Source organism: Prinia subflava, chromosome 2 (genome assembly GCF_021018805.1).
Source record: "Prinia subflava isolate CZ2003 ecotype Zambia chromosome 2, Cam_Psub_1.2, whole genome shotgun sequence".
NCBI lineage: Eukaryota > Metazoa > Chordata > Aves > Passeriformes > Cisticolidae > Prinia > Prinia subflava.
The window spans coordinates 58,483,797-58,509,342 of record NC_086248.1 but is presented as its reverse complement, the minus strand read 5'-3'; the positions used below and the strand labels follow the sequence as shown (position 1 = coordinate 58,509,342).

The window sequence follows — 25,546 nt, the reverse complement described above, 5'->3', positions numbered from 1 at the left end:
AATTGACTCAACCAAATCTTTATATTGAGGAAAAAATCTGTTTAAAACTACATTTTGAGATGTGTATGTGTGTTCTCCTTTTGTTACTTTGCTTCCTCTTTCTTTTCTTTTTTTTCTCTTAAACTGAAATGGTCCCAATTCTTTGCATTTCTCCGTCCCTAACTATTTGCACTTGTTTCTAGATGGCCGAGCAACCTTTAGTGTTCCAACACTCTTCTCTCGACATTCAATGTCAACATAATTCCTCCTTAAAGCATAAGCTTGTTCATGAGTTCAAGGAGGACCTGGGAAGCCAAAATCATGTTTGTATGACTTATGAAAACTATCAGTTCACTCCACATATCAAGTAACTTTCTACAATGAAGCATTAAATAAAGCTGAAATTTGAAACATCTCAAAGTGTTCATTAGTAATGGCAATTAACCATCTCCTTCTGCTCACAGTACTAGGTATTCCCACTCACTAATTTTCATCTTGCCCACTCAACCTGCAGCTGAAGAATTAATGCAGATTTTTATTATTTTTTAATGAAAATTTAGTCTGTAGATCTTTTGGTCATTTCCATTACTACCTTTTACAAGAACTACCTACTTTTACTTTTATTAGGCTTTCCTGTGGGAAATTTTAATGTATAAGACTTAATGAATGATCCAATCTTCTATTTAGAAATATAATACTTTTTAGATATGGCTTTCATAAACAAAATTAGGAAGATCATTGTTACAGGAAAATGCAAAAGAAATTTCAAGGGAACCTATTATGATTTATGACATGAGAAATGAATGAGCATGTCCTAATTTCTTTGTGACAAGAAACCTACCAGCACAGAGACACCTGCCTCAAGTCTTAACATAAATGTGCTGTTGAGAACCTATAGCTGATGCCTGAACCCACACCAGACCCTCAAACAAAGCAGACATCTTCCCTTCTGATTGCAGACTGAGAAATTTCTTTGCACTCTCCAAGGCATCAGAACAAGTTTCAATGCTTCTGATACAATTTATTTGCCCACAACTACAGAGAGATTAATTTCCTCTCTAAAGAGTTTAGCACAGAGGACTAGAATCCTTTAATAATTTTGCATAAACTTAAATAATACCCCAATAAAAGTTTGTTTAAGAATTTAGAATTTCAGAATTTTGCAGATATTAAAAGTTTCCTTGAATCAAAAGACAGATGACCCATATTTAAAAAAAACCCACGCCTTCATGTCCAACTGAGATCTTTGTTTGGTTCCTAGAACCCACAAAACTACTGCAGCCAGCTTTCAAAACATTTCAAAATATTACACCATCTCCACAAATTGCAAAATTTGCATGTCTAAGACCAGAGGGAAAAAAAAACCACAGGAATTTATTTGTAAAATCAGACCATTTAACATGCCTTATTGTGCCTCCTAAGACAGACATTTTGATAGCAAGTAAGAATTATTCCAAACCTCCTAAAAATAGCTCAACAGACTGTAGTTTACAAAATCAATATTCCAATCATGATTCTCTTGCTGACAAGTACAACCTCTGGACAAAAGCTCCTAATCCAGCAACACATATTCCATGTGCTTAAATCAACATGTGTGTGCCTCTTTCCCATCAATTGTACTCATATGATAGAGGATTAATAAAAATCACGTAAATTTTCGAGATTCTAAATTGATCCTAATCTCTTTTGCTTTGCTATCTGCTGTGTGTGTGAAAGACCAGGCTACTCCATAAGGAGAAAAAAAAAAAAAAAAAGGGGGGGGGGGGGGGGGAAAGAAAAAAAAAAAGAAAAAAAAAAGTATCTCTTCAGGTAATGTACTTTAGGTGAAGTTTTATACCCAGCTTTAGGTATTGCAAGCCATGACCTAGAAAGAAAATTCTGCTTTATTTATCAGATCTGAGTCTTCTCAGAGGTAGGAAGCAGATCCAGCCTTGTTAATATCACAGGGAACTGCAGGAGCTAAGTATCTTTGCAATACTGGGTTATATTAAATTGTTTTATTATTTAGGCTACAACAATTATTTTCTTTGTCAACCAACAAGAGACCACCTGAAACTGGAATCTCCAGTTCTCCTGAATTGCCTTCTAACTTTCTAACATAAGCTGATAATACCATCACATCTTCTCAGTTATGTGTTCAGTTGATAGGGAGGCCTAGCTGGGAAAGCCTAGCAATAAATTTGACAATTATCTTTATCCTACCATCTTGCTGTTGTCTTTGTGTACTCTCATCTTACTGAAGACAAGACAACAAAAAAAGCTTGTTTACTGCAAAGCATTACAGTGTATTCTCAGAAGAATCCTTTTAAATTTGACTATTGGGAAATGTTTAGGAAAGTTAAATCATTTGAATTAAAGTTCTTTAATTAACGTATTACCACATTAAAGTACTATGTTCAATTCAGAATGACTTCAGTCCAGCCTCCCACTCATGGTGGGGTCAGCTTACACAAAGCTTTAGGCAATGCTGGTCTTGAAAATCTCCAAAGATGGAGACTGCACAACCTCTTTCAGCTTAATTATTTTCATCATCATGCTTTTTTCCTCCCCTACATGCAGTCAAAACCTCCTCTGCTTCAATTTATTACTCCCATTTCTCAGTCTCCCATCAGGCATTTTAATAAAGAGCCTTGATAACCTCCTTGTAGGCTGTAGGTTATCCAGACTTAAAAGCCCTTTCTCCTCCAGGCAGAACAAATCCACTTCTTCCAGCCACAAGGCATAGGTCTGGCCTTGGTGGCTCTCCACTTTTATTAATGTATTTCCTGTAATAACTGGATATGGTATTCCAGATAATGAGTGCCAAATAAAAGCAGTATAATGCCTTCCCTCCCTCTAATGTCTATGCTACGACTGACAGTGGTAGCAATACCACAGCTATTTCACTCTACGTAGGAATAAGAAACTAGATTTTATTTAAGTCTTGGGAAAAACCTAGACACCAGGAATGCTTTTAACAGAAGCACGGGATCAGGTAAAGATTAATAATGAAGGGTGCTTGGGTGAAGGGATCAGGGACTCAATGGATGTTCTCATCAAACTTTTCATTCAAAGGGAAATGTTGAAGTAAGACAGATACACCCATCAAAATGAAGTCTGACTGTGTTTTTTATCTCTCTGTCGTCTTATACTTCATGGTACTTCACTTGATGAAAAGGGACTGCCAAGAACAGATGGGATGCACAAGACTAGGAATACCTGGACTCAGTAGCTTGGTGATGAAGCCTCTAAACAAGACTTGGCACAGGATGTGTTCCTAAGCCTACAGGTAGGTTAGGAAACGGAGGACAGAAAAGCTGCAAGGATACCATTCACATCCCCAGTTAGAAAGGAGGGCATTCACAGACTTAACCCAATGCCTGTGCTCTGACACAGGAGGAGAACAGTGAGTCTGTACACAGACTTCCAAACAATAGATGATCTTTATATACACTAATGTATTTTATATAAACTAGTTCTATTAATAGACATCAGTAGAAGCTTTCTGCTCCTATGTAAAGCAATGCACTAAAACAGCTTAAGGAAGTGGGATCTCAGGAAAGCTCCATCTGCAAGGATTTAAGACCAAATCAAGAACTTCTACTGGGATGACTTAAATACTGCCAGACAGGCATTATAGGGCTACTCAACTAACAGAGGATTCCACCTTTTCTCACTGCTGTGCTTTATCAGTCATTGAAAGATGAGAAAATTGTTATCAGCAGAGAAATTTTACTTCAGACCATCCAGCATTTAACCAGTAATACCAAGGGATTGTGGAAAAGGTTAGGGGAAAAGCAAGAAGGGAAAAATTAAAATCTGGAAAAAATTAACCCCAAAGCTCTAGAAGAGAACAGCAACCTGAAAAGAACAGGAGTCAAAGAGAAAAGCAGAAACTACCTAGTGTAGAGTAAATCACAGTGTCAGATGAAATCCTGCTGATAAAGAGAAATGCTTATTGTTTTGTTGGTATCCAGGACGTTAACTATCATTTTGCTTTGGGAAAAATGTTGTTTTGATCACAGCAATCAAGCTTGCACCTTCACACAAATCAACCAATAAGTGGTAGGTGGTCATGAAGGTGTGAGCTGCAGAAAGGGACAAATTAATTATATACAGGGCTTGTTCTACAATTCTGTTTTGTTGTTTTCCATGTGTTTTTTGGTTTGGAGATTAGAGGGATTTTTAATTGACTTGTTCATAAGCCTTCAGAGGTAGCAACATCTTTTGCTCATCCCATTTCTCCCTGAGTACTGGCTTTCAATTAACACACCCTGGGGAGCTTCACAGACTACAGTCAAAGGCTGGTATTACAACCTGCCCTTCCAGAGTGTACTGTTAAGAGCCCATTGTTCCTTATTCAATATCAGCTTTAAAACAAGGATTTGGGTCAATTGCTGGCTAAAACATATTCAAAAGTTATAAAATCAGTCCAAGATTCAAAAGTCATCACTGAAAAAAATATCTGCAATAAATATGAAGCAGCACGTTTATCAATTAAAAAAAAGAAACAAATATCTATTTTAAAGTTATTTTCACCTAGAGCTGGTCACAGATTACAAGAGCTGCTAATATTGCATGAATTTTCTGGAAATCATCTAGGCCCTGCTTAGGCCTATTTATTGTTGGGTTTTCAGTATCTCCAAGGACTGAGACTCCAAAACGTCTTGTCCTGTCACTGAGAAGAATCTTCCACTGCCTTCTTTACTTCCCCCCTATCAGGTATTTTTCAGATTTGAGTCTTCTCAGATTCTCCTTGTATGAGAGTTGCTCCAGTTCATACTTTGTGGCCTGTCAGTGGCCTCAGCCCAGCACATACATGTCTGTCTCATACAGGAGAGCTCAGAACTGGACACAGCACTCCAGATTTGCCACAGCACATCTGAGCAGTGAGAGAGCATCACCACCTCTAGATGCAGCTAAAGCTTTTCCTAAGCCGATCTGGGAGGGCAAAATTCTGGCTCACAGGGCACCCAGTTGTGCTGAATTCTGAGAAGGTTTATGGAGTTTCCCCACCATGTTGTCCTGGAAGCAATTCTGTATTTATGTGCATGCACATACTTAGGCAAGTTTCCTGCAAATAGGTTTTGTTGTTATGTCTTTCCTGTCCACATCATCCTGGTTTAAAGCTCCCTCACCAGGTTGGCCAGTCTGTGGAAATCCTGGTTTTGCCCCATTTTATAGTATGGATTTCGTCTCTTGCTGGACATCCTTGATCCTCACAGCAGGTTCCATGATAAAAAGGTTGACATCCCTGCTGTTGACACCAGCTGTGCAACCAGCTGTTGCCCTGCAGGGTCTGTCCATTTTGCCTCAAGCCCTTTCTCCTCAGCAGCCCGCATGGACTGGGCTCCCACATGCTTTACACTTGCCCTCAGGGCCAGGTAGCCAACAAACTGTCTTTCCTGACTGGATGACCAGAGGATCATCCAGCTAGGCAAAGAGGGCAAGAGTAGTACTCTGTACATTTGAGCAGTGGTCAACCAGGTCTGAAACACAGAGACAACTAGTTACTATGTAGCTTTAAAAAATTTTTCTCTTCCTAAAATATAATGTGAAAGGGGTCCACAAATATGCCAGGTAGGAAAAAAAAACCGCAAAATGCTGCTATGATAGTTCTAAGAAAACTGATTGTTCTTTGGTCACATTTAAGACATTTAGATTAGAAAATTATTATGAAGGCTCTCCATTTGGTAAAAATAAAGCTAAAATAATTGGCTGAAGAAAAGTTATTCTGATTTACAGGAGGGCCTTTTTCAGTTTAATTTATATTCAGTGTGAGTCACCCTGAAGCCAAAAAACATTTCAAAATTCTCTCCATATCAGAAATGCAAAGCAAGTTTGATTTTGGAATTAACAGCATCACAGTACAATGTGACCTAGAAACGGGGCCTGAGCTTCCAAGGTCAGGGTTACAAGATGAACAAGTAATCTAATAATTTGTTTAGGGACTCTCTTGAATCCAGAATTATTTCATTTTCTTTGAAAACAACTTTTCTGTGCCCACAAATTCCCTAGGGAATCTATCAGCTGAAAATTGTGAAGATGTGAAGATCATAATGAGAAGGGGCTTTCTTTTTTTCACATATTTTAAGAATTCATCACTTTGAGCATTACCCAGCCCTTCCCCAGACTCTAGGAAGACCTTCCTGATTTTACATTTAAGTTTTTTGAGTTACAGACCTTGGCAGTCTTTGAATTTTGCTCAAAGAGACATTAAAGACTGATTCACAATGAAGAGACAGTAATTTTTCATTTTTTAAAGTTTTATAATTCTATCTCTTGTAATAGTTTGGTGGTTTTGCATTCTACAGGGTCTGCAGTATAATAATACATCTCAATATTCAACCATACAGTGAAAGATGAAAGAGAAATTTAATTATTTCAAGAGATTCTTTAAGTCTCTACAAGTTAACCCATTCAGCCCTATCAAGTAAGTAGCCTAATGACAAGATGATTTTTTTTGAGCTGGGTTTTCTGAGTGAATCTACTGCTATTAAAGATGTGATGAAAAGTAAATGTACAATTGCTTTTCAAATCCATTTTGAAGGGCAAATTAGGGTATACTTGTTGTCTATGGACTTCTGTTTTGAAATAAATATAAGCAAAAGGTCACTAAGGAAGCATTCCAAATCAAGCACTTGGGATCACTTTGCTTCAATTTTTCTAATAAATCAATGGTAATTAATGCATCCACAATTTCACTTGAAATATTGTGCATTTACTCAAGTGACAGACAAGTGTGGTGTCTTCAGACATTTGGAACATTTTACAAGTTGAGGAACTAGAAAAACATACTTAGATTTCATCTTGATGCTCTTCTATTGTATTTAATTTTATGTCTAACAAAATATCCGCATAAAGAACTTAAAAGACTCTTTTCAGATCTAGCGAGAAAAGTTCAGGAAAAGAACCATGAAAGCACTAAATTATTCAGCTACCCCATCACACAGTGAATGCTGTAAAGTTTTTTGCTGCTTGTGTTAGTTGCAGTTTAGAGATCCACAGTCTCCTGCCATTGCTCAATACAAAAGTCAGTAAAAGGAAAATTCTTTGATTTAGCAAGAATGAAAAATCTCCACCAAGAACTAGAAGTGGAGATGAGTAAGTTTCCAAATTAAAGCAAACCCTATAAAACAGACTAGCTTTCTCCATAAAAAGAAGGAAAAAAACTGAGAAACACAGACATATTGACTACATTGAACTGAAATTTTGTAAGTCCCTAGGCAGATTTTTTTGCTACAAGAGAGTTTTTACAACCATTATAAAAAAACAACAGTAGAAAATAATATTAAGACATCCATACTGTCTCATATCAAAGGTATATTTAGCTGTGGGCTAAGCACACCGGCATTTGGATCTGCTGCTTTCAAACGACTACCTCTAGTGCTGAGCTGGAAGAGATAACAGCTTGTGGATTACCACACATCTCAACATGCTCATGACTTTATATAACTCCTATCATCTTTACTTTGTTCCCATTCTTCTAATGAGCATCAGAGGCAGAGGAGTCAGTCAATTTAGTTAAGTCTTTGTAGCAAAGCTCATATCTCTATTTAATTGCCTGTGCAACACCTCTGGGTTCCTCTCCTGTTCTTTCAATATGACTGTCAAGACAAAGAAAATCAGAAAAGCACAGTTTTCTACGCACAGATGAAGCACAGAGTTTAACAGAAGAATGGCAATGATCTGTATTATTGCAATTTCCTCTTGTAAAGGTTCTCGGGGGGAAGGAAAGCTGCAGTCTCTGCCTATTGGCAAACAAAGAACTGCTGGTTCTATAGAACTAATTGCTGGTAACAGTGAGATGGAAAGACCAACTCAGAACACTATTTAGGAAGGTCAGAATTATTATTCTCCTATATACATTCCATCACATTTGTCTACATAAAATTTAGAACTTGTTTAATACCTTTTGGAAATTCAACAAGATACCCATCATCTACTTGCTTGTTATTTCTTAAAAGACTTCAATGCATTCATGGCTTCCTCTTACAAAGTGCACGGTGACTATCACTATGTCATATTCACTCAACTTCAGCCAAGTCTATTCTTTAGATGGCATGCCATCAGTTTCTTTACTCTGGTCACCAGGCTTCCTTTTTAAAATGCAGCACTGCATTTCCCATTTTGCTGATACAGAGAATGTTTCAAGTGAGATTCAGCAGTCCAGCTATTTCTATCACAAGTTTCTTTATAATGTTTCTAAGCCTTTGAGTAACCTGGCATCAGCATGATATCTGAATGCAAAAAATCCTTCAAAAATATAGTAAAATATGACTTTCTTATTCCTGAAGAAACATTACATTTTCTTCAAAATTATAAACAGTCTACTGTCAGGCCTGACAAATTTCAACCCTGGTCTAATGACATTTTTAAAGCCTAGTTTCTTGGGAACCCTCCAGACAGGAAACATCTGGCTTGTCCTACTAGAAAGCTAAGCTTTTACTTCTAAATCTGCCTTATACAATATATTAATTTTCAAAAACAGAATATAAAATACTTTAAATTTTTTATTAGTTGCTGTACATTAATTGCAAGCACTGTGAGTGTGCCATTGTATTTCCTGATTGAGCCTGTTTTTCTAATCTATAATTATTGTCATTTGAGCATTTTAATAGTGGCAATTGTACACTGTAAAAATCTACCAGTCCTATGTAACTGGCAGACTGTTAAAACTCCTGATTTTGAACCAAGACTCAAGTGTTTGGGTAATGCACTAACAGAATAAGAAAGGGTGCATTACCTCATGAAATACACTGTCTAATTACCATGCAGACTGGGAACAAAAAGAGATAATGGGATTATATTCATCCATACAGAAGACAGCAGTCTAAACATACTGTCAACTTAATTGTTGTGTAATTATTTTATTATAGGCAAAGAAAAATTTTAAAAAGGAAAATAGAATTAATAACTAAGGTCTGCTTTACAGATATTTTCAAGGAGTCTTCCAAGTGTGAATTTTTGCAAAGGAAAGTTAAATAAGTATTTATTTGAAGATGTAACTGGTTGACTCGCACAGAATTAGAAAATACAGTTTCTAAAAATCTTCAGAGACAAGACAAGCATATGTGTAATGTGACCCAAGTAGGAGGAGTGAGCTGGGAGAAGAAAGATCACATTTTTTCAAAAAACAGCAAAGCTGAAAGGTTATTTTTATTACATTTCAGATAGATGTTAACAAGACAAGACTGTATTTATCTAGCCAAAAGGCAAAAAAGTTGTATAATAAAATTTGGTGTGACCTAAGCTTTAGGAACAGATGTATAGAAATGACTGCCTATATCAAAGATCCTTGACAGAAAGAATCTGTTAGAATCAGGATGGGCGTGAATGCTGAAATGAAATGGGTGTTCAAATTAGAAAGGATGTCTGCAATAGAATGATCACAGAGATCTAGAGGCATACACAAACTGTGGTAAAGCTCTGTATTAACAATATAGAATTTTCACTAAATATAGGAGTGTTGGATGGAACTCTGAGCAACATGGTCCAGTGAAAGATGTCCCTGCCCATGGAACAGGGGTTGGACAAGGTCCCTTCCAACCCAAACCATTTTATGGTTCTATGAATACTTGATGCAGTGGAAGGAATTCATTGAGTGAAACAGACTTTGAATCAGTGTTTGTCCTGCTCTCTCAAACCTGACAAACAACATAATTTTGCTCTACAACATTCTCAAAAGCCAATTTGCCTAAATCAAATTAACACATCAAAATATTGTTATCATTAATTAACTAGCAAATTAAGAGTTATTTAATTGATTAGCATATCTGTGCTTCCCAGAGTCAAGTAATTTATTATTTTACTTTCTGCAAATATCCCTACCAAATGGAGTGAGGCAAGTATATGATGACCTAGAAACATGTTTCTTATTATTTGAAAGTTAGAAGATGTAATAGATCTACATTTTTACAGTCTTAATTGAAATTCAGAAAACAAAGAGCCCTGAAGTAATAAGTGGTTCTATTTGCATGCAATTGTTTTCTTTGATCCAACAGTTGACTTAAAACTGTGTGAATCAACTGCTCTAACTCCATTTTACTGAGAGCATGAGGATTTTAAGTTGAGGAGACCAAAATTTAAAAATTATTTTAAAACTGTTGCAGCTTTTTGTGAAGACTATACTTACATTTAGACAAGCAGATATTTTCTGGACCTAAAATGAGAATGTATTTTACACTTACCTAATTCCACAGCTCACAGATCTTGTGAGCTGTGTTTTACACAAGTGGAATAGAGTTTTTTCCTAAGGCAATAAATATTGCTCTATTACTGGGAAATATTCTGTTTTATCCTGTTAGGTATTATCATTTGTATTTTATTAAAATGCTAAAAGTAAATCCTGGGGGGGTGTGTGCAAATAGAGGGCAGAGAATCAAAGGATCAACACTGCATGAATGCAACCATGGAAACTCAGTGCCCCACAGTCAACAGAGCAAGTTGATCATAAGAAATTTTTCAGCTAATGAGAATTTTGATTACTTTACATAGTTGGTGCTGCAGTAGCTGAAGGCACCGCCCTTCACTTTCTGTTGCCACCCCTCTGCCCCTGCAGCTACCTGATGAGGTCAGGAGCTTGCCCAGCTCTTAGCTGACTCTCTGTATTCTCCATCTCAGCTTTGCTCTTATGCCAGGTCCAGTTCAGAGCAAGATGCCAAACTCTGCCCTGAAGTGACTGCTGTGCAGGCAGCAGCTCTCCCCAGCTCTGCCAACTCTGCTATGTGGGCAGTCTTCAACTAAGAGGACCACCAATAGATAAGATGACTCTATCCTAAGCAATTTTTTCTAAAATTTTTCCCATGACTGGGAAAAAGAGAGCTTGCACTTACATTAAGATAGTAGAAAATATGTTTTAAATTATCAGTCTTCCTGCTTTTTAACGTGAAGACTGCCAGCTAAAATCCAGGATATTGTCATATGGCACAAATGCATATTTTTTCTCCCAGAAATACTTAGCATATTAGCAAGACTGGCTTAAAAATTCTTAGTGAAGGAATCAAGTATGTGTTTGTCATATTTGTCTCCAGTTTCCATGAAGAAAAAAAACCCCCTGAACTTAATATATTCTCTATAAAGAAATCAAACTGCACTTGAGATTCTATGAGGATTTTCTTCCAAAATTTTGGCTGGTTGCTTGGATAAATTCATTCTAACTAAGAAAAATGAGGAGGATTTTAAACAGGCAAAAACAACTATCTGAATTAAATGAGTAGTGTTCATTTTTTAACTTAAATTACTTCTGCAACAAACAGTACAGGTTATAAGAGAAACTTACTGCTACCTCTGTAGAAAGAAACTACTTCAAGCAACAGATATGTTACTTATGTAATAAATGACCAGATCACATTCCTGAGCATTTCTAGGTTTTTAGAGTTCATTTTCCAGTCTCACCTACTATAAACCTGCTTGACACATGAAATACTGTCAAATTGTAGTATCAGTGAGATGACGCCACGCTAAAAATTAATCACCTGCCTGCAGCAGAAATGAATTAACTTAAATAACTCACAGAAACATGCAGACTGACCTGTCCAGTAACAGGTTAGGTGCAAACAAAAGCTTTCCTGGGTGTTCCATGGAGCGCCAGACTAAGCCGATCATCAGTATCTCTAACCAGGCACATTCCAGTAGATGGACCTGATCATGGAGTGTTAAATCCACAAATCCTGAAAGAATAAATAGGAGACAGTCAAAACACTCCAGCTTTGTAAGTGGGGCAACGTTATTCAGAGAACTAGGTTAAAAAGTGCTTTAGAACGGAATAACCAAAAAGAGCAATAAAACAGACATTTGTTCTCATTATCATTTCAGCTGAGTTTTTGTCCATTAGGGTTCCCAGTGCCAGTCAGAACAGTCAGAACTTTCTAGTCTACTGGTTTTGTGCTGCCTGTACTCTTCCCAAAAATCAGGGCAAGAGCCTGGACAGCGTCTCCATCCCCCCACCTGTTGCCAGGGGCCTGGGAATCCAGGTGCACACTGCAGAAAGGGGCATCTGTCTGCTGCAGCACCACGCTGCCTGGGGCATGAAGCAAAATGGAAAAAGGCCTGCTATAAAATAAAGTGACAGCTCTAATCAGTGAACCCCAGACCAATTCTCTTGGTGGAATGCTGTTCTACAGACTCATGAACAATTCACCGTGCTGAAAGTGTGGTACCTGTGTGGAAGAGGGACCAACAAAACATTTCAAATAAACTAGGGAGTAAATACTGATCTTTGCACAATCAGTATTCACTGATGAAACATCTGTTTATATTTCTACTGGACTATAGAACGTGGAGGAAGTAAGTACTTTATATTTAAACATTGTTTAGAAACAATGCAAAGTAAGAGATGGCTTATAACAATACTACAAAAAATGAAAAAGAAAGAATAGTGGTGAAGGTAGACATGAAACCATAATCACAGTGGTCCTCCCTGTGTTCCTTTAAAGTAAGAGGTTGAATTATTGTCTGCCTTAAAGTCTCACTTTCATGAATGTTATTTTCAATCCAAAAATGTAACCAAAGTGGAGATTGCATAATACAATTTATTAGACCTTGCTTAAGTTATTCCTTGAAATTAGAATGAACTTCCTAAAATAAAATGAGCAGAAGTTACCTTAAAACAGATCTTATTTACCTTTTACTCAGTGCTGCAAGTTAAACACATTATTGAACCTTACCATAATGTTTTGGGGTAATTGTAATTATTTATATTACTCTTCAGAATATAGAATACATAGTAAACTACCTTACCAACCCTAAAATGGCAGGGATTTTCCTTCTGTGTTGTGTCTTCTCTGAAGGTACATACTGAGTCAGATTTTAGGAATATACCTGACATACACTTGAGAAAAAGGAAGAAAAAAGGCACATATTTTAAAAGATAAATGATGTGCCAAGAAATATATTTTTCAAATAAGAAAAAAGTAGAGAATAAACAACATACAGTTCACAATAATTTAGAAAATACTGTTAAGATTAGTAAAACAGTTGTTGATATAATTATATTTAATGAAAATATCTGAGAGAGCTAATCAATCTGTTGGTAAGAAATCATGCAAAAAAAGAAACAGCTTTGAGACATTTGAAATAAAACCCACCTATCAAATCATTAGAAGTGAATTTATGCAGTTCCAGTGCCTGCTGTTTTTATGGATGTGGTAACAATAGAGGAAATAAATAATTGCTTTTTCCTGTATTTTTCCTTTATTACCAAGTACAAAAAATTATTTTCAGACTTCAAAGACTGATGAAATGGCCCTTGCCTGAGTCACTAAGCAGCTTGAACAATAGAGCTGAAACTTAAAAGAGCAACATTCTTCACTACAAAGCATTGGTTACAGCACTCAAGCACAAAACAGGCAGAAAGAAAATGTCCCTATATGGAGAACAAATAATTAACATCAGGTGTCCTATTAAGTATTGCCTTAAAATGGCAATACATAATAATTGCCTTGATGGCTTTTTAGGTGACATTGTAAATTTATTATCTTGCTGTTCATAAAACTAGCTAGTTGGTTTAGTTGGTAAAACTAAATGTCCTGCCCAGAGAAGCTGTGGATCCCCAATCCTGGAAGTGTTCAATGCCAGGACGGAGGAATTTTGAACAACCTTTTCTAATGGAAGGGGTCTCTGCCCATGGCAAGGGGGTTGGATGGAACTAGATGATCCCTAAGGTCCCTTCCAACCCAAACCATTTGATGATTCCATAAAATAACAGATTTGATGAAACAAAGTTCTGTATGATAACTGATACTGTAAAACCACTAAACACATTAACTGAATGAAAATATTTTAAATTTCATATTTCAGTATGGCAAAAGGGTAATTAACTGAAGTATTTCTAAAGCAAGGACATACAGTTTGCTTCTTTACCATAGACAATTTTAATGATGATAGGGAAAAAACAGAAGTCATAGTTCAGATGTCCTGTTGGCATGTGGGAAACATCTAATGAAGACAATGAACTTTATAAAAAGCCAGGGAAACTCTGAGAGCATAAGAAAGTTGAATAACCCCAGTGTTACCTGAATCTGATAACCATCCTGCAAGTGGGATGAGAAGTTAGACAGAATGGTAGAGAAAGATAAAAAATTAATAAAGCACTGAAAAATATGCCCTCTGAGAAGGGGGAGGAGTAAGGAGGAATTTAGTTACTCTTTGTGAAGCTAAATAGTCTAGAGGGGTTGAAAGACCACAATGGATGAATACCCAAAGAAGAAGAGAATAGCATTACAAAAGGTAATGGCATAATGGAGAGAAACCCATGCTGGGCAGCTAGACTGGCTTCAAGTCAGATTGTGGAGGCAGTGTTAATAACAAAAGTAGTTATTACCTAAGCATAATCTTATATTTCCTTGAATTTGCAACATTAATCAAGATCTAATGATTTTTTTTAAGACACACCCTTGTTCAAGAAAGTTAATTCAGAATAATATAATAGAAGGTTAAATTAAATTATTAATAAATCATTAGTCAGTTTGTCATGTAGAGCATGTTGCACTTTAGTGTTGCAGAAATTATGTGTAGATGTGCACATAATTCTCAAATTTCAGTACTCTTTTAATGCGGGAAAATTTTTAAAATTATTCAGATGACTAATTTTTTTAATTCTAAAGTTTTGATTACTGTGCTTTAAGAAAGAAGACAGACTTTCACTTCATTGTTGATAAATTAATTAATTGCAGTTTGGATGTAACTTTCATCTCACTCCATATACCAGAATGACTAATTTCACGATCTTATATCAATCAATATCAATAACCTAGATTGCCACTAGTCCATCCTATCCAACATATATCATATGTTTGGCAGGAGAAAGATGCTTAGAGAGTAAAAGCCGTGCCTAGACCATTCCTCTTTTTTTCAAATACAGATAAATTAACAGCATTTCTGAGTGATTGACAAGAACAAACATAATGAAAGCACCACAAATTCTTGTAGGAATATGGAAATCTGAACATCCAAAAATTCAGAATGATCTTCGGCATATTCAGCTAGGAGCAAGGGGCAAATAAACTTGTGTGTAGAACACAAAACTGTAACATTCAAACTAAACTGATTTCCTTTCTAGTGTAAAGCAGCAATATGCACTGTGTGAGTGACAATAGGACACAAATCTCTCTCTTTCAGACAATTAGACACTCCAAAGCAGAAGTGGGTCCATGGAGCAAAAGCTATTAAAAGCCCTACTTTGGCAAGCATGACATTCGACTTGGGAATCCAAAACTGTATGAGCCCACCATCCTAAAAAAAAGGAAGGTAGTAACTTCTTACAAAACAAATAAACAAATATATTTGTAACCTGGGAGTTTGGGCAAGGACTACTGGAAATAATATTTGGTAAAGCATACACACTTGAGAAAAGTGGTTTATGCACTAAGTTGTTCGATTGCAGTAAGGAACAACATAAAGCTCAGATGATTTTCATTTATTGCTAATGTAACATACATTGTGCACCCTTCAGTTCTCTGAAATAACCACTACCAACACAAGTATATGTATGTACCTGTGTCAAATTTTACCAATCATTATGGAGCTAATAAATTCATCATTTGCCTTAGAGACTTTTGACCAAGTAAGTTGCTATCCATTTTGTGAGAAATGATTTCCATACCAATTACTATTCTCTGAGACCCAATGTCTAGTGTCATTGCAGATTCAATCCTTCAACAGGAAGTTCTCCACCGGGCACTTACTAACATTTGAGGATCATTATCATAATTTTGCAGTTTCTGCTAACAAGACACAACTACAGGGTGTTCAGACTGCTCAAAATCAGTTAAGTAAATGTGAAAAACAATTATAAAGAAACCCTTTTTACATGTCATCCTATGTTTATACTGTATCTCCTAATTACCATGATGAGTACCTAAAAGAAGAATTTTTTGCAAGAAAATAAACATCATGTCATAAAGAATGTGTCTGTCTTCAGATGCTTTGAAGGAAAGTAAAGTAAAAGCAATAAATAGTTTTAAAAGCAATAGCGAACCTCCATCTATCAAAGTACCCCATTTATAACAGAAATTGATACAACATGTTTTTGGCAAAAAGTACAGCAGGAAAAATATGTTTCTACAGGAAGTTTCCTCATGTTCCAGAGGCACGCAGCTCAGAGTTGAAGAGCTGGAAATGGTCTTTTTGTGGTTGATGTCTCTTAACATTTTTCCCTCCAAGTTTCTCCAGGTGCTTTCTGAAACAACTTGGCATTTAATGTGCTTCAGTTATGTTTTGTATACTCTAAAGCAGTAGTCTCCAAGCAAGAACTTTCATACTTTCAGTTAACACTAGGTAAATCACAATCTCCTGGTTTTCTGAAATAAACAAACACTCTCTCTCTGACTATCACTTGATACATCTAATTATTGTATGGGAAGATTCCACCATTCCCTAGGTCATCATCTCATTTCTTTCCTCTAAATATTTTAAGTATATGCAGTGACTCCTTCAGTGTAAGTTATTCTGTTCACCTTCGAAAAAATATTGTCCTTCTTGGAGCATTTTCCAGTTCAGCTTTATTCTTTTAGAAACAGTGAGACCAGGACTGCAGACTGTTTCAGTCTGCCCTTATCGTCATCACATTATTCAACTTAATAACATCTGTAATTTTTGTCACTATTATTCACACCACTTTTTTTCCTAGCAAACTTATGAATATGTTGAACACTAAAGTTTTAAATGTCCTTCCAGCTTGTCTACTATGTCCTTAATAGCAACAGAAATTTTTATATGCCATCTTGTATGGCAAAAACCAGGATGTTAAACCACAAAAAAGTTATGGGAAATCAGAACACTTAAATTTTGTGTCTCAAATGTTTCCAGGCAGACCACTGGTTTTTTCTGTCTTAATGCAGTGTTTTGCAAAGTGGCAACAACCACTGGAAAAGGCTGTTGTTTACAATTCAAAACAGTACTTCAGTCATGCGACAGTCATGTAAGAGATCAGATTTGGAACAGAAAGCTAATTAGGTTGGCAAAGACAGAAGGGAAATGGTGGTGGGTGCTGCAAGCTAATTGCTAACAACCATCCAATAAAACAACAAAATAAAGGGAGGCTTGTATAGAGAAAAATGTGTAAGTAGATGAAAGGCAAACAGCAAAATAATTCCTATGGCAAGTTCTGTTCTCAAAAAAACAGCCATGGAGAGGAAAAACATCAGTTCCTCCTAACCTAAAGCACATTGAAAGACCAATACCTCGGTCACCACTGTTTGATCAAGTGGTGAAATCTGTGCCTGTTTTAATGCCACGAGCTTGGTACCCAACCTCTCCACTCTAAACAGAGTGGTGAGACTGCACCCATGCATTTATCTAGCACACAAGATGACATTCTGTTCTGAAATTGCACGGATCACTCAGCCTCTTCAACCTTTAAGGCTGAGACCTGAAGCCTCTCAGTTAAGAGGTGGCTAAAACCCACACCTTGAATATAGCCTTGTCTGTACACAACAGCAGCAGAGCAAAACAAACTCTGGGGGCAATTGGATCAGAGAACCACAAACACTGTTTTCTTTGAGCCTCAGTGTTCACACAGCTATTTCTATAATGCTACTCGTTCCTAATTCTTTCCAAAGATCTTCAGACCAAAATTATAGGACACTTTTATTAAGTTCTCCCTCATAAGAGCACTTATAGTATGATATGGACATATTGGTTTACTTGTTTACACAACACCACTGTTTTAAATCAAGACGTATTTTGAAGACCAAAGATCAAAGATCTCTAAACCTTAACATTTTCAATCTAAATATTTTGCAATAAGAGTAGTCTTGTTATTTTGTTTTTTAGAAAAGGATATTGCTTTTGTTTCTGTAAGTGTGGTTAGAAAAAAATTAGCTACAATTTACTGAGCTCCTGGGAGGAAATCTGAAAGGCAAACACAAAGCAAGTGGCAGAGTTGTAAGAGCCTCTAACTACTTTGTCTGCTCTTTCACAATTCTCTAGTTTTTCTGCCTGCCTAATTATAGTATAGCAGCACACCCATCCAAACTTACACACTGTCTCGTCTGAGTGTAAACAGACTGTCAAAAATTAAATTTTTTGAGATTAAAGAGAACAGCATCTGCTCTTAATTACTGTTAATTCCTTCTGAAAATTGTACTTCTCATTTTTGCATTTTCAGCTCTAATGGTTTTAAAGTTCTTTCTGAAAACAAAAATTACAATTTACAGGTGTAAACTTAATATTGGTTAGGAGTGTTCGTGGTTTTGGGCAAAACCCCTCAAAGTCAGAAGAAAGATGAGGCCTCGCTTTCACAGTCTGTATTCATACTGAAAGTCAAGATCAAGCAAGCTTTTGCTTTTCACCTCTAGTGGAGGTGTCCATCCTCCCTGATCTTAGGAAAGATGCCTAACAGTTTGGTAGGGATACCATCCAGCCAAACTGCCTACGTGACACTGTCCCTAGAGCAGATGCTGCAGGGATGTCACATTTGTCACTTTTACTTCAGATCCCATTTCTAGGACCTGGTCTGTTCTGCCTCCACTTAAAAGTTGCACTGTGCTGACTCTGAAATGCATTTCTCAGGTAAATGAGAACAGTTTCAGGAATATGTAAAGTTACCATGACTTCACTCAATGCTTTCTGCTTTCAAAAAAAGCACATGCTTTTTCAGACCTGTCTGGTCCATATCTTTTCAGAATGAGGAGTCTAAAAAGCTGCTGAGGCCATTCCTGTTCCAAGCAGCCAATTCCTTGTTCAGTACAGGAACCTCTCTTTCCCTCCTCAGGTACACACCAGTCTAAACTATGACCAAGTGCACCCTGCCTACACCAGATCTATTAAAGTCTACATCAGTCCTATTTCAATTTTCCTATGCCAGAGTAAGCTTGTAAATAAGTTGCACAAGTAGAATTTCATGTACTCAAAGCAACAATTTGCACCAAGCACAATTAGAATTCAGGGCCATGGAAACACTTCAGAAGTAGTGACAGACAATTTCCACTGGTCAAACATACATTCTATTCTCCTGACAAAGTCTTGCCACATTTTTATGAAGTACTGATGCCTTACTTGAGAGAAACATGAAAATTCTCCAGCACAGAACCAGCTTGGCTGGCAGTGCTCCTAGGGAGATGGACCATGTTCTGCCCGGGGGTCTGCAGGAACACTCAGCATGAGAGCCAGCCCTTAGCTGTGAAGTGATCCTGTGAGTTTTAGGGACAGCAAGTTCTCTCTGAACAGCAGCACAAGCATATTATTCTGTAGGATTTATCTGACTGCCTGAAGGTCTGTCCTGTGCCGGTGGATGGTCAGGCTGTGTGTCCAAAATTCAAGACTTCCTCCTTGGAGAGAAGACAAGATGTGCAGGGTTGTGGCCCAAGCCCATCCCTGAGTCAGGACACAAATGCACCCAGTGAAGCTGAGTGCTGGCAAGTCCCAGCTGTCTCACACCTGTCCCTGTGTCAACCTTGACTTAAACACAGGGGTTTTTCTGCAATGCTTGCACTTTGTTAACCAATTATTCCAGAAAGTGCATTAGCAGTAACCATTTAACACAGATACGTTGAGGCCTTCCATCAGGGAACATAATAAAAGTAATTGGCACTCACATAGCACTTTACATTTTCAAAGGGCAGTAAAACCATTAAGTATTATTAAATGTATTTTATAGGTAGAACACAGGGAGGTTAAGTGCCTCATCCAGGAGGAGGCAGGATTAGGACAGAGGTGTCTCAGCACACTCTGTCATCCTTTCAACCACAAAAATCTTTGAGTTGAAGACTCCTTGAGCCAAAGAGAAATTTCCATTTCTTGCAAATCAGTAAAGATAAAAAAACCAGAAGCAACTGAACTTTTCTCATAGAGAAAAAGGAAAAAAAGCTTTACAAAGTTAGATTTGGGGGGAAAACTGTTTAGAATGTGAGCAGAAAAGCTGGTTGCAGGGAAGTACACAAGTATTCACTTTAACTGGTCTTGCTGATCCAGGCAAGGTAACAACCTGTACAAAATAAATCTTAGGCTTAAGTTTTCCTCAACCTCTTAACAAGCAGTTTTAAAAGTTATTAAAATTAAAATAAATCTTGCTAATAATAATTATAACACAACTACTGTATAAGATTATTGTAAGTGAAGGCTGCCTGCCAGTTTGCAAGTGAAAGCTTATCCTACTTGTATTGGAAAGCAAGAAGGGACATGCACATATATTTTCTGTATAGAAAACAAGCTCTTCAACTAATCAATAAAAAAGTGATGTCTGTTATTACATGGGAAATTCTTGCAGCACTATATAATAGTTATTTAAAGCATGTTAATGATAATTCCTTCTCGGACCATAATCCAGATGTCTGAGACTCAGGGTGCAATTTGACAACAGCAAGATGTTACTTTATGGTTCTTTTACCACTGCGAGCTGTGCCATTTCTCAGGAAGTTCATTCTTGTAAATAAAAGCCAGAGAACACTGTCTGCTTATTGAGAATGGAACAGCAGCTGTTCCCAGTGATTTTGAATGTAGGAGCAGCCCACCAGCAGCATGTGAAAGCTTGTCTTTGAAGGTTGTCATCTGAATTTTTCCCTGGACAGGTGAAGAAAGACACTACACAAAATTTATTAGCTGCTGACTAAAATAGATGGTATGAGGTAATACATCTTTTATTTATTGTCTCCGCAATAGTTAATTACATTATATTAAACTTATACCAGTACTCAGACCAGTTGCAAGTAGTTTGGAGGGTTTTTTGAGGATCTGTCATTTTTTTAAGAGGTCACAACTATGCAAAATGTTTTCCATCAAAAGCAGATGAAGCTAAAATAATTTCTGGGGCTGGTTATGCATTCTTCACTGACTTTTACGAACTCAAAAGTCAGATTCATAAATACAAGCTGTCCTCTCTACTTCATTCTTTCCCCTCCTCCCCTTTCCCCCCCCCCCCCCCCCCCCCCCCCAACAAGGGCTGCCATGCTGCTGGTCTCTTCTGCTGGTTTAATTGTTCAGACCATTGACAAAATAACCTGCCAAGAAGGAGGAGCATGAAAGACCCCATAGGCAGTTAGGGAGCACCAACCACCTCGGGGAGTTTACACTTTGTGTAAATTTGCCCTAAGACTTGAGGTCATAGCCAGCATGACTTGGATTTTTTTTTTGTCTGTTCAGTTGCATCCAAGACAGTATGAGGTTTTCAGCATTTGTTTGACCTCTAAAGGTACCAGGCTATGCTCCAACCACAACCTAAACCAAATGGAAATGATGGTTTTGTGGCTGTCAAAAAAAATCATTCAAGGCAAAAGGTCTCATTAAGCAATCACTCTTTGAGCAACCTCTCTAAGCAACCACAGTTTTCATGTAAACATATAATTGGGATGGGGGGGGAAGGAGGCAGACTGAGATAGAATCTTTCAGAGCTTTTTAAATGACCTCAACATGCCCTGCAAGGTTTCAAATGGTTGATTAAATACACAATTACTAGGGAATAATTTTAAAATCAAAGATCAAAGAGTTCCCAGTTGCTTTTCTCTTTTGCAGTATACACCTACCTGCTTTTACTACATCCTCTTACTGCTTTTATCAGCACTCCATTTGGGAAAGGCACTTTGGATGGGACAGTGCCCTAAAGGTGTCAGTGAGAACATCAAGCCAGGGTGTGGTTCACATGGAGCCCTGCTGGAGCTGGCTTGGGCAGCACCACATGCCTGGCTTTCCCAGGAGACAGACCTTGCTAGAGGAAGAGGCTCTGGAAAACCTCAGGGTGGATACAGGCAATGCAGCTATGTCACATGGTTGAATGGCCATAGGGGGGACAGGACGGGGATGGCAAGTGAACAAAACTAGGTTAAAGGGAGCCTGGGGAGCTATTGTACCACAGGCAGCTCATGTCTACTGCTCTGTACCTCATTTTTTCCAGAAATGTTAGGGTGTAAAAATATCTCTGTTGTTCAGCTTTTTATCCTTTTTGTTCCTTTAATTATAAGAGCTATATGAAAGACTTATAGGTTATCATAACACAATCAAGAACATTTTTAAAAAGATACAAAATTAGATTTGCAAGATAACACAACCAATGGCCAGCTTCAGCCATTCTTCTAAACTAACATTAGTTATTGAAGCTGAAATTAAGTACTAACCTCATTCTTCCTGATTGTCCCTAAAATATGTTTTTTATACTTAATTCTGTTTAATTCTTTAAGAATCAAGGTTTCACTGTTTCACTTTATATCTCTACCCATGTCTGGAAGCTTTAGAAGTGTCACATTTTAATTTAACGCTCTTTTTGACTGCAAAAACTTTCACATGATGAAACTGGGAGGGCTAAGCTCTCCCCTTCTTCATTCATAAAATCAGTGAACAAGGCACTAAGCCTTTTTCTCCACAGAGTCTCCCACTACTGTGCTCACCACTGAACCCATTAGCATTCATTGCAGCAGCATCTGGAATTAGCAGAAATGAGGATTATTTTGCAACCCAAGGAAAAGAGGGGCAAACTGTCAAGTTTGTAGTGGACTAGAAGATTAAAACTGCTTCAAGACTACAATGCTCAGGACATAGTGTGCTGTACCTGAGAAATGAGGCATAACTTCAGAGTTCATGGTCTGGTCATTCTTTTTAGTCACTAGAATATAAAACTAGTTTCACTAATGCACCTGCATCCATTTTTTTTCCTTTAGATTTTTCACTTTTAAAATATGATTTCTGTCTATTGTACTGATATGTGAGTAACAGAAGCTATATATATATTTATATGTGTACTTTAGCATCCATTACATTGCCTAATGCCTACATCTAAACAGAAAAACAAGCACATACAAATGAAAGCTCAAATGTTCCTTTTTCCTCCTATTCCTTTCATCCCTACATGACCGGTTTTGAACAGAACCCAATCTCTAAAAAATTGTCCAAGAAATTGTAAGGATACATCAAAGAGAAGAAAGACAGCAAAATTAATTGCAGCAATTTCCTTTAACCACTACAACAAGAAGCCTGTTTCAGCAGCTGTGGGGGAGTGTCATCATAAGACAGAGCACAGGAGTACTTTAGAGGGAAAGCAAGGCACTGGAATGCAGCTGGCAATTTGTATTCATCTTCTTGTGCAGGGAGACCCCGTAAGCTATCAAGCAGCATGTTTCCACCAAACACATCATTGTCTTAAGCCCCTTTTCTTGCACCCTCCTTCAATGGGTAACAAACCCAAGGCACCACGAGGAAACTGTGACACATCTCGTGGAGCAGGCTCAGGTGTGCACACCAAACGCAGGTGTTGCACTTGGAGAACAGTGACCTCGACTCCAGCTCCCATACTGCCTGCTGAGACACAGCCTAGAGCTGCTTGGAAGCACTCTGGCAGAGCATTTTACTTTGGAAAGTGACAGCTGACAAGTTTAAAACGCTCTGGGTAACATGTCAGATTTCACAAAATGAAAAACAAATAAAAAGAGGCTGGTTTCCATCTGAAAAGAGGGCCTCCTTGTCAGCACCTCATCTTAGTTTTCAACATTCTACCAGGCACCTATTCCTACTCAACACTGAAAAAAGTATCTAAACTTCTGGAAATATAGGACCCTTTCCCCTAAAATTGTCTTTTTATTTTAAACAGTTGCCTGAAATATTTGAAATTTTATTGAAGTCTACTCTTTCACATTAAAAAAAAATCATTTAAAACAAAAGGCTATAATTTAGCAGAAAGTTTCAAAAATTTCATTTTGTATGAAGTGAGAAAGTTTATTTTTTGCCATTTACCATGAAACAAAGAAACTAATTATTTACACAACTGTGATGAGACATCTGGAAAGTTTTGGAACACTGTACAAGCTCATCCAAAATGACCAGACCTATAAACTCTGTTTGTCATCCTTTGACTGGACTGGAAAATTGCATGGAATCCCACACCATTAAAAAATATCACTGTAATATCTTCTAAGAAGTGCAATAGGAGAAATTAAAGACTAGAAGAAAAATATGTAACCTAAAATTCAAAAAAGTTTCCTTGGAATTATAATTTGATATTTTTTCTAACTTGTAAAAAAAGTGGTAGCTTTCATCTTTCTTATTTCAGAGACATTTTATTTTGTTCTTTTTTCTTTCACATGCATATGAAATGCAAATTTGACAAACTCCTTATGGATGAGAATAAAACTTTGGCTTGGATCAGGAAATAGAGCCACTTCACATGGTTCAGACACAGTCTAGGAGACTATTCTATGAACAGCATCACCATAGCGATCCTTGAGGCACAGTTTGGATCACATAAAGAAGACTTTTTCAGGCTGAAGTCTCCTATCCTCAGAGGCAGAAGAACTGTGCTTGGTGTAGGTGCTTTGAAGCATCAAATATCACCTGACTGTTACCCAAATGGTGTTGCCTGCTTTGGATGATACCCAGAAGGTTATGGGCTCCTGTTACTCACTTCTACAGCTCATAGATGTTCATATTCTCCCATGGCTACATGGCTGCCACAAGGAGAGTTACCAGGAGGAGATGAAGTCAGGCAGTAGCCACAACATCCATACAACCAAGGTAGGTCACACAGAATCGTTGTTGCACCGTGATGGTAAAAGACAAACTTCTAAACAACTGAACAAGAGACAGAAAATATGAAGCATCAATGTGGTGAGAACTTTCAAGATGACATAGCATTCTAACTTTCATTATCCTAAATATGTTTATTAATGATCTGGCAGGCCAAGAAAGCAATGAGGCAGCAAAATATGAAGATGACAGAAAATAATTTAACTTAGAACGAATAAAACAGGAATTTCAGAGATACTCAGAGAAGTGAGTTACCTCTTAATTGTTTGTGCAAAGTCTGGAATCAACCTAAATTTTCGGGCATTTTCAGGATCCATTTTTGCAGAGATAGACAATCAAAATATAAACTGAGGAAGAGGGATGAACTTGGAAATTAAAAAAAAAAAAGGAAAAAATCTTAATATTATTGTCTTACACAACAAAGGGTAATTCTGAGTGTAAATTAATGCATTTACAAACATATAGTCCTACTCTGATTAAACATGAAGTACCAGGAAGCTGCTCAGAGACTCAGAAGCCAAGAGACTCTGAGGGTCCAAGAGGCTGGCAACTTGTTCAGAAAGGGGAAAATAGCTCATCAGTGTTATACTGAGCTACTTCTGACATCTCATTAGTAAATTATTTCAGTCATCCACCAAGATGAAATCAGGGCTTACAAGTTACTCCACATTATTTGTAAATAAAATAACTCATGGAAAGCTGGTAACAGTTATTCATTGTCAGCTGAGGAAAAGCAGATCTGGATTCATCAGCCTGCAGTGATGGATTTGTATCAAAACCTCTCAGAAGGCCTATTACTGATAAATAAGGAACAAAAAAGCTCATTTGGAGTCTAAAGAAAACAGCACTCTGACAGCACTGACTGCTGAAATAAGGCAGTAAAAGAAATGTATTTGTGTTGCCTGACACTGTCACATTCGAATGTTCAAAGGTGTGTCTGTTTAAAAAACAAAAACAAACAAACAAAACCAAACCAAACAAAAAAATACACAAAAACCCCAGCAACAACAATAAAATCAACAACTAAGAAAGCCCCAAAAACAACCAAACCAAGAGGACAAGACCAAAATGAACAAAAAAACCAACAAAAAAACCCTTTAAAAACTTAAAGTAGCATGCAAAAAATCTGCAAAATACAAGT

The 25,546-nt window shown here is 37.2% G+C and overlaps 1 protein-coding gene across 1 annotated transcript in view; it reads right to left on the bottom strand.

Annotated features, from left to right (window-relative positions):
- The window catches only part of ESR1 (estrogen receptor 1), a 108,626-nt gene that overhangs the window by 14,330 nt on the left and 68,750 nt on the right, over nucleotides 1-25,546 (bottom strand). Inside the window, 1 exon segment of the mRNA XM_063390133.1 lies at nucleotides 11,492-11,630. Coding sequence (XP_063246203.1) covers nucleotides 11,492-11,630 — 139 coding nt within the window.